Source organism: Gopherus flavomarginatus, chromosome 10 (genome assembly GCF_025201925.1).
Source record: "Gopherus flavomarginatus isolate rGopFla2 chromosome 10, rGopFla2.mat.asm, whole genome shotgun sequence".
NCBI classification, from domain to species: domain Eukaryota; kingdom Metazoa; phylum Chordata; order Testudines; family Testudinidae; genus Gopherus; species Gopherus flavomarginatus.
In genome coordinates this window covers 30485377-30495601 of record NC_066626.1, presented here as the reverse complement: position 1 = coordinate 30495601, position 10225 = coordinate 30485377, and the positions used below count along the sequence as shown (strand labels likewise).

At 49.8% G+C, this 10225-nt stretch overlaps 1 protein-coding gene across 11 annotated transcripts in view; it reads left to right on the top strand.

Annotated features, from left to right (window-relative positions):
- Positions 1-17: 17 nt before the first annotated feature.
- Positions 18-10225, top strand: part of PMS1 (PMS1 homolog 1, mismatch repair system component) — a 111673-nt gene continuing 101465 nt past the window's right edge. For 4 of the 11 annotated variants that reach the window (XM_050916338.1, XM_050916341.1, XM_050916342.1 and 1 more), the window contains exon 1: positions 252-384. In XM_050916338.1, the coding sequence (XP_050772295.1) occupies positions 332-384 (53 nt within the window). In that variant the 5' untranslated portion in view covers positions 252-331. The other 7 variants (XM_050916332.1, XM_050916343.1, XM_050916334.1 and 4 more) reach the window with 6 other exon arrangements.

The window sequence follows — 10225 nt, the reverse complement described above, 5'->3', positions numbered from 1 at the left end:
GCAGCGCCGCCGCTCCGCCCCGGGGCCTTCCGAGCTCCGCGCGGCAGAGCGCTCCGGGGCCGCGACGCGGGAGCCGGGCACGGCGGGAGCGGCAGGTAACGGAGCGGCGCTAGCTTGCAGGCGCGGGTGGCCCGGAAGCAGGCGGCACTGGGTTGATCTTTGGGCCGGAAGGCGGCTCTAGCGCTGCACGTGCGGCAGGGTTTTGTCTGGGGTCGCTGTTTGCCTCCGCCGGGCCCCAGGTCACAGCGGGAAGGGAAGAGACACCGGGGGAAGGGCCGGCAGCGAGACTTCAGGAGTCTGACGGTCAGAAACGCCGAGCAGCCTCCGCCGAATGCAGCTGGTGTTGTGGGTCTTCCCCCAGCTCCTCTGGAAACGAGGCCTGAGGTGAACAACTGGGTGGTTCGCATCCCTCAACCTCAGCAAGGCCTCGGGGGTGGAGAGGAGAGCACAGGCTGAGCACAGGTTTCATTTGCTAGGGCAGGGAGTTTAAAATGTCACTGGACTGTTAGCTTCACTGGTATTCGCTGTCACTTCATTTGTGTCGTTCCACATTTGGATCTGAACAAGGCACCACAGTACAAGTGAAATGATACTAGATTGTGAGATAAGCCGGTAAATGTGGGTTTAAAAGAGGGAAGGGAGGGGAGGGGAGGAGAGGAGGGGGGGTGGACAATGCAGTGAACAGAGTTTTTTCAGTGGCAGTCTGAGACCATGGGAATGAATGCCCCCAAGAACTAAGGACCATTACAAACCTTCACCAACTTTTTGTCCAGGTAATAGGTGCACTTCTTTGACCTGCCCTCTCTAACAAACACATAGCAGCATCTATATTTAAAAAAAACACTACTGGAAGGCACTCAGACACTACGGTAATGGGTGAGGTATAATAATCTATATAGAACAAAACAGGCTAGAGACTTGAGAGAGGCCTATGTGTATGGTTAGTTTTTGCAACAGTTTTACCAAAGCATGAAGTTCTCACAGCTGTAGTGATTATCTTAGAAGTAGATATACACTGTATTATCAGCTAATGGGGTAACAACTCCTTTCCCCTTTCCCATACATGTACTGTTAAAGTAACATTATGGTTGAAATTTTCCATGAACAGAAATCCAGAAATTCAAATTTATGACCCTCACAACAACAATTGTAATTCAACCAGTTTCTGCATATGTCCTGCTTTGGTTGAGTATGTATGGTTTAACCACCAGAGTCTAGCTCTGCCACCTTTTGATCTTTGCCCTTGTCCTATGAGATAAATTATCTTGTTTTTATATTTAAAGACTGACTGCTCTTAATGAACAGGCAGAAGGATGCCCAGGTTGAAGAGATGTCTCTGTGACTGATACATAGAGACCACTCCTCTTTCCACAGCCCAGTCCAAATGCCCTTTTCTCTATAAGGGTATTTGTATGGAGGAAAGAAACCCTTCATCTGTGGCAGAGGTGAGCAAGCTATGGCCTGAGCTCCTGGCCGCTCCCCTGCTGTGTCGTCCCCCCCCCCCCCCCCCCCCCGCAGCCTCAGCTCACTCTGCCACCCGTGCAATGCTCTGAGCAGTGGGTCTGCGAACTCCTGGGGTAGCGCAGCTGCAGAGCCCAGCCTGACCTGGTGCTCTGTGCTGCGTGGTGGCATGGCTGGCTCCAGCCGGGCAGCATGGCTGCCTGTCCTGGTGCTCTGGGAGGTGCGGAGGTGCGGCTGTAGCGCTGCGAGCCACCTGTGCTCCAGGCACAATAAGGAAGCAGGGAGGGTTGGATAGAGGGCAGGGGAGTTCGGGGTGGTGGTCGGGGGTGTGTGTGGACAGGGGTCGGGGTGGTCAGAGGGTGGGGAACGGGGGTTGAATGGGGGCAGGCAGGAAGGAGGGTGGGTGGATGGGGCAGCAGGGGGCAGTCAGGGGCAGGGGTTATGGGGATGGTCAGGGAGAAGGGGTGGTTGGAAGGGGCTGGGGTCCCAGGGGGACAATCAGGAATGAGAGGAGAGGTTGGATGGAGTGGCAGGGGGCAGTCAAGGGCAGGGGTTCCGGAGGCTGTCAGGGGCAGGGAACAGGGTGGGTTGGATGGGACAGGAGTCCCAGGGAGGCTGTTAGGGGGCAAGAAGCAGGAGGGTCGGATATGGGGCAGGGCCGGGCCACAACTGGCTGTTTGGGGAGTCAGAGCCTCTGCTGACCAGCCCTCCATACAATTTTGGAAACCCAGTGTGGCCCTCAGGCCAAAAAGTTTGCCTGCCTCTGATCTAGTGGCTCAGAGCCGCATCAGAACTGCTCCCATGTCCAGGGCCGAATTAACTTTTTGTGGGCCCGGCGCCAAACATATTTATGGGCTCCTCTGGGGAATGATTGTAAAAGGGGCTGGGGGTAAAAGCACAGTGGGGCAGGAGCTAGGGTTGGTCTCTGGAGCAAAGGAGGGGTCAGGGGTAAAGTGCAAGCGCAGCAGGGCTGGGGAGGGGGTAAACAGGATCCCCCCTGCCCCTGCCCACATAGAGCGGGTACCTGCACGTTTTAGCCCATTCTCTTTGTCTCTCTCTGCACTGAGCTGCACCTCCTCCCACAGCAGCAGGACAGGTTCTCTTCCAGCCCTTTGGGGTGGGTGTTGGGAGTGGGAGGAGTGGAGGCTAATGTGGTTACTTCTATAACCGGACATTTAGTTTCCAGTCAGCACTGCTAACTGGACACTCAGGTCTCATTTTCTGCTGGAGTTTCCAGTTTAAAACGGGATACCTGCCAACAGGGCTGCCAGAAAAACCTGAGGGGAGGGGGAGAGAGGCAAGCAATCATTTTTAAAAGTAAGAGGGCTAAGCCTTGCGGGGGGGGGCGGGGAAGTGGTGGGTGGGCTAGGGAGTGGAGAGGAGCTAGTGAACAGGGCCGTGTCTGCTGTACTGCCCAGGTAGGTTGGAGACTGTGAGGATCAGCTGACACAGTATCCAGGGCAGGTGCAAGGATATTTTGCACCCTATGCAAAAATTCCACCTTGCGTCCCCCTCCACGCCTCCCCTGCCACCAGAGCAATGCTTATAAATTTTCAAAAATAAATACAATGGAGTCACATCTTACGTGGGGTTAGGTTCACCCAGGCCGGCAGGAGGCTGAGCGGGGCCAGTGGCCAAGACTCTGGCTGGCAAGGGGCCGGAACCCCCGATTGTCAGTGGGCTGAGCAGGAATGGCGGCCGGGACCCTGGTTGGCAGGAGCCGGCCCACTGCTGGCCCTGCTCAGCCCGCTGCTGGCTGAGTGAGCAGAACTCCAGGTCGGTAGCAGACTCTACGACGGCCAGGATGCGTAGCCTGCCATTAAAAAAAAATTGCCTTGCTTACCACCTTTGGCATGCGTGCTGTAGCTTGAGGACCCCTGTTCTAGTGTATACTGTGTATAGTGTTCTTTATGGTAATTTTCACTATATGCGATTTTCCTCTTGTGCGGTGACTTTAGAACCTAACCCCCGTGTAAGATGTGACTTCATTATAGTGTAAAAAATTTTTTTTGGGCACCATTTTTTGGCACCCCCAAATCTTGGTGCCCTAGGCCATCGCCTAGTTCGCCTAGTGGTTACGCTGGCCCTGACAGTATCCCCAGCCCAGGTGACGTAACAGCCAGTGGTGGATTTAGAGTTAGTGGGGCCCCCCAGCCCTGTGCTCAGCTTCATTTTTGGGGCTCCTCCTTGGGTCCCAGCCGAGGAAAAGAATATTCTCCCTTATCTCCCCTTGCCCCTGTTTTTCATCCTTTTTTTTTCATCCTCCTCCTATAGGAAATAGCAAATAAATTAAAATAAAGTGAGGTACCTTGATTGTTCTTGTAGTCTAACTTATTTTTCCACAGACCACTTGAAAATCACGGAAGGTCTCGACGGACCACTTAATGATCTTTCAAAATATTGTAAAAAAATGTTCGGATGTGGGGTCTAGCCAGGAGCTAGGGCGAGGGAGGGGGCTAAGGGTTGGGGCAGGAGGTTGGGGTGTGGAGCACTTACATGGGGCAGCTCCTGTTTAGTTCTCAGGATGGGGTAGGGATGTGAGGGGGTGCAGAAGTCAGGGCTGGAAAGGTGTGAGAGGAGTGCAGGGGTCAGGACAGGGGGCTGGATATGTGTGAGGGGGTGCAGGGGGCTGGGTGGGGAGGTGCAGGAGTCAGGGCAGGGGTATGTGAGCAGGGTGCAGTGGTCGGGGGGGGCAGGGGACTGGGGGTGTGGGCTGGGGTCGTGGAGGTGCTCACGCAGGGTGCTGAAGCGGGTATGGCCCATTCCAGCCCCTTCCCCAAGGCCTCACCCCCCCTTCTCCTCCTCCTCCCCAGAACTGCGAATGTACTGAGGCTCCCTCCTCCTCCCCCACTCCTGCTGGCAAGCAGCAGATCCAGCTGATCGGCAGCAGGGAGCGGGGAAGGAAGGAACGTAGCATGCTGGGGAAAGAGGTGGGGGAGGAGTCAGGCTGCTGCCAGCAGGGGCAGCTACGGAGCCCCAGCAGCCCCCAGGATCAAGCTACTCTGACCCCACAGGAGAGAGTCGGGAGCAGAGAAGAGCGGGCTGTGGCCCCTTTCGACTGCTGTGGGCCCGGCGCCAGTGGCGCCATTGTAAATCTGATATTGCTGCATGGCCTTATGGAGCAGTCTATGTAGCCGCCCTCCTTCCTCCTCTCTTCCTCAGAAGTCAGTTTCAGGTAGGCCATGTGGAGTTGGACTCCATAGTGTGCAGGCAGTGTGCACCTTATGTTAGATTGTGAGTTTTACCGCTATCCTATGGCGTGTCCTCTGCATAGAGTCGTCTGGTCTCACAGAGGAAGGGGGCAAGATGTGGGGCTGTTGTGCATGAATAGCTATGGCTGAGATCCCTTCTATAGCTCCACCGCTTCTTCTGTCAACGTATACTGTCCCTGATACTCACGGTCAAATAAAGACATTCGGCAAGCTGAAGTTGGGGTTTTTTGCTTTGTTTTTACACAATCAGCCATGCTAATTTCAATTCAAAACACAGTGGGGAAATATCAATATTTGCCAACTGATCAAGGGTTAACTTGGCAGAGGAAATGCTCAAGCATCTGAGAGGACACTGTAAAATCAGTAGTTAAAAATTATTTGAAATACTTATTGAAATTCTCTGACACTGTCCTTTTTAAAGACAAAGCCAATAATATTATAGTTTGCATGTATATAACAACTTAAATCTTTAAAGAGCTGTATAAACATTAAGTCTTGGTAGTCCATCGATCCGATGATGACAAATCTGTGCAGATCATCTATTGTTGGTCTCATGGTGTACCCTCTGATGACTATACAAGTCAATTCTAGAGGTGCACATTTTGCTGCAGATGGTGCATGGGAAGTTCACGGTCAGTGGGTTGTGCACTGCTGGTGCTCTGTGACGTTGTTCGCATGCCTCTTGTAGACACCGGCAGCGGTCTTCCTCAAAGGTGATGCAGGTATTTCTGACTGTTGCACGGCACTGTGTTCTGTCGCTGGCTGCATCCTCAAGGTCCCTAAGTTTGATACTGCTATACTGCAGATTGGCTTTGATGGTGTTCTTGTAACGTTTCCATGGACGACCTATATGCCGGATGCCCTGGGAGAGCTCACCATACAGAAGCTGGTGGGGGATTCTGTTGGCATCCATGCGGCTGACATGACCGGTCCAACGTAGCTGTGACTTCATGATCATCATTTCGATGCTTGTCATGTGGGCTCTCTCGAGGACCTCAAGATTGGGCACTTTGTCTTGCCAGCGGATTTTCATGACGTTGTGGAGGCACCGCATGTGGAATGCTTCGAGCTGCTTGATGTGACACCTATATAGTGTCCATGTTTCGCACCCGTACAAAAGAGATGAAGGAACAACAGCTCTGTACACAAGCAGTTTTGTTGACATCTGGATGTTGTGGTGGTTTAAAACTTTGACACGCAGACAGCCAAGTGCCTGGCTTACTTTGGATATTAGTGCGTTGATCTCATTATCCAGTGATCCATCATTGGATATGACACTACGCAGGTATTTAAAGTTCTTCACTACTTTAAGCTGAGTGCCGTCAATGGAGATACTTGGGACAGAAGCATTTGATCCAGGTGCAGGTTGATGGAGAACTTCTGTCTTTCCGAGGCTGATAGTTAGTCCGAAAAGTTGCGAGGCCTCAGCAAACTTGTTGACAATGTCCTGAAGATCATTTTCAGTGTGAGCCATGAGGGCACAGTCATCGGCAAAGAGTGCCTCAAGAAGGAGTTTCTGTACTGTCTTAGTCTTTGCATTCAGGTGACAGAGGTCAAAAAGTGAACCATCGTGCCTGTATTTCAAATATATTCCTCGATCCAGATCTTTCATTGCATGGTTGAGGATGCATGTAAAGAACAGGTTAAATAAGACAGGAGCGAGAACTCATCCTTGTTTCACGCCGTTGGTGATGTTGAAGGGGGCTGATGTGGCTCCATCAGACAATACTTCACCTGTCATGCTGTCATGAAAAAGGAGTATAATCAGGACAAATTTTCTTGGGCAGCCAAGTCGTGTTAGAATAGTCCAAAGGGCTTCCCTGTAGACAGTATCAAACACCTTTGTCAGATCTATGAAGACAGCATACAGGTACATGTTCTGTTCAATGCACTTCTCTTGTATTTGTCTGACAGCAAACACCATGTCGACTGTGCTCCAGCCAGGTCAAAAACCACATTGACTTTCAGGTAGATTTTCCTCGGAAATACTGACTATTAGGTGGTTCAAGGTGATGCAGGCGATGATCTTCCCTCCAACAGAGAGGAGGGATATGCCTCTATAATTTCCACGTTCTGCTTTGCTGCCTTTGTTCTTGAAAAGAGAGACAATAGTAGCGTCGCGGACGTCCTGTGATATGTTTTCATCCTCCCAGATGCTGATGATCACGCTGTGGAACGCTGCTAGTGCTGCTTGACCTGCTGCTTTGTATATCTCTGCTGGTATCCCATCTTTTCCAGGAGCTTTTCCTGAACTCATCTGGCTAACAGCTTTCTTAATCTCATCTATAGTGGGCGGAGAGTCAAGATCTGTCAGAGCAGGTTGTTGTGGAATTTCATTGAGGACGTTATTATTCACAGTTGATGGTCTATTGAGAAGGTTGCTAAAGTGTTCTCGCCATCTTTCGTTGATGCCTTCTCTATCTTTAACCAGAGTTGTGTTGTCTGATGAGAGCAGTGGGGTGGTCCTTAGTTTAGAAGGTCCATAGACAGACTTAATAGCGCTGAAGAACATCTTTGAGTTGTGGTTCTCAGCATAGTGCTCAATTTCTTTGGCTTTGCTCTCCCACCAGTTGTCTTGTATCTGACCGAGGTCTCTGTGTTTTGCCCTGAAGGTACTTGAAATGGTTCTGTTTAGAGACCGAGGAGGGCTCATTCTGCCATTCGATAAAGGCTTTCTCTTTACTTCCAGTGCTGAGCATATTTCTTCTTGGTTCTCATCAAACCAATCCTGATGTGTTCTTTTCTTTGGTCCAAGAGATGTTATTGCTGTGTCAGTCACTATCTGCTTGAACTGGTCCCACTCTTCGGTTACAGTACCGATCAGTTGTCTGTGGGATGTCAGTTTGTCATCAGGACTCTTCTGGAAATTGTTGAAACATTGAGCATCCTTCAGTTTGGCTATGCTGAAAGCAGGTCGCACATGCTTAGGGCGTTTGTTCCGAGAGGGAGCGATGTAAAGTGGAAGAGACTTCCTGACTAATCTGTGGTCTGTCCAGCACTCTGTGCCTCACATTACTCTGGTGATCAGTACGTCTCAGATGTCTGACCTTCTGATAATGGCATAATCTATCAGATGCCACTGTTTGGACCTATGGTGCATCCATGTTGTTTTGTATTTGTCTGCTTGTCAGAACAGAGTGTTGGTAATGATCAGGTCATTTTCAGAACAAAGGCTCAAAAGGAGTAGTCCATTGCTGTTCATTTTGCCTACACCATGTGGCCTGGTTACTCCTTTCCAGTTCTCGCTGTCAGCCCCGACTCGGGCACTGAAATCTCCAAGTAGGAGTAGTTTATCTGTTACAGGTGTGGCCTTGATCAGTCTGTCAAGATCTTCATAGAATGGTTACTTTGAGTTGTCAGAGCATGTTAGAGTGGGTGCATATGCACTAATGATGGTGGCATTACGTTTGGCATTTAGTGGGAGCATAGTTTCAGCAATCTTTCATTGATACCCACTGGAAGGTCTGGGAGTTGATGCATCAATGAGGTTTTTACTGCAGACCAACTCCATGTATTCTGTCCTCTGTCTCAGTCTTACCCTTCCAGAAGAAGGTGTAACCACTTCCTGGTTCGCTCAGGAAACCTTCCCCAGGCAATCTTGTTTCACTTAATGCCACTATATCAATGTTGTAGCTGGCCAGTTCTCGAGCAATGAGAGCTGTCCTTCTCTCAGGTCTTACAGCAGCTTCTCGATCCATGAGGATACGAATATTCCATACACCAATGGTGAGTTTTCTCAAATTTTTCTTTTGGTTTTGGCCGCAGATTGGGTTGAATGCCAGCCATGGCTTGCTGGCCAGTTGTTGTAGGGCAGGCAATTTTTAGGCCACCTTTTCTAGGCCCCTCCCTTACTAGGGTGAGCAGTGCTGTCCTAAGGAGGGCGGCTCAGACGCCTGGGATGCTGCCGGGGAACTCTACTGCCTCAAGTACAGAGCTGGACGACCACCTATCCATAGGCCGCCTGCGTGCAGGATTGGGACTACAACTCCTAGTGCTATCCTCCGCCTGTTGCCTACCCCCTCCCCCATCACCACAGGACTTGGGTGGTATGATGATGATGTTTGATGATTTTCACAGGACCTGTGCGTGAAAGCTTTTTAAGTGGTAGAGCCATTGCACGGGAGTAATCCCACTCTCTCGACCTTAGAAGCCAGACACCAATGGTACGAAAAATCGTCATGACTGGTAACTTCTTTGGTTGCAGTGGATGGTCTTGATGTCTTTCATGCCTCATCAAGCCCTTTGCTTTCCACAAAGCATTGCAGAACCGCCTTCTTGGCCGTTGGATCTTAGTGATCTCTTTCACCCAGTCCACCGGAGCTGACGTCGCATGTGAGTAGGCATATCCTTAATTCACTGAGGGTTTGAGTCCCATCAGTTACTCTCACCTGGTTTGGCTGGCCATTGCCCGGGGTGTGGCCACTGCACATGCTGCAGCTACTTGGAGCCACAGGTGAGAGCTGAGTGACAGGTGGGGACCAAAGTGGACGGACTACCCCTGAAGGGTACAACAAGTCCCCCCATGAGAGGTACTGCCCCTCCCTGGGCACCCCATACACCCCAAACATTAACTAATATCCACTTTATTGCCCCAATTCTGCCATTGTGCATTTACTTTACACATGAGTATAATAAGCTTCAAGGTGTGTAAAGGTAAGTACATGCATAAGTGTTTGCAGGATCAGGATGTTAGATTGTGAACGCTTCAGTGCAGGGAATATGTCTTTATCTTTATTTGTGAAGCACCATGTATATTTTATGGCAATGTGTAAATGTTTTATAAGTAATAATAGCACCCCTTTGTGACAGGTATGGTAAGTATTATTCCCATATTACTGATAAAGGATATTGAGAGACAGAGAAATTAATGACCTGCTTGAGGCACATGGTGAGTCTATAGAAGAGTCAGGATTAGAGTTTTGGAGCCCCTGGCTTCTATTCTCATGCTTTTGCCCTAGTCACACTATCACTGAATATGACCATTTCTAACAGACCAAAACCCAACCCTCTGTGGGCCATATTCTGCTTTTAGATTGTACATAACTCCAGTTAAGTCAGTATATGTTACACTGGCATAGCTGAGCACAGAATTTAGCTCAGTAATTTTAGGTAGATTTTAAAAAGCCTGATCTCAGAAGGGTTAGAAAAAAGAGGGGTTTGTGACTTTCAGATTTAGGCACCAATCTTGGGCTCCTCATGGTCAAGAGGGGTCCACCTATACAGATATGATTGCAGGATCGGGACCATATACTGTAATCATTTAGTCAAGGAACATGTAAGTGTTCACATTAGTATTGAACAGAAAACAAATGTACCTGAATAGATAACCATGGGACTATGTACTGTTTTGCCCATTGCTTAGTATTACTCTGAATCCTTACGTTGTCTAACGTAGAAGTTCTCTACTGTCAAACTAATGTTTTCTGATATAGGGCCTGACCCTACGCAAGATCTCTCCTTGTGAATATGTAGTTGGTACTGTTTCCCTAATTGCATGCTTCACCTAACTAAATGTAGTCACACTGATCATTGAAAAGTGATTGAATAGAAAT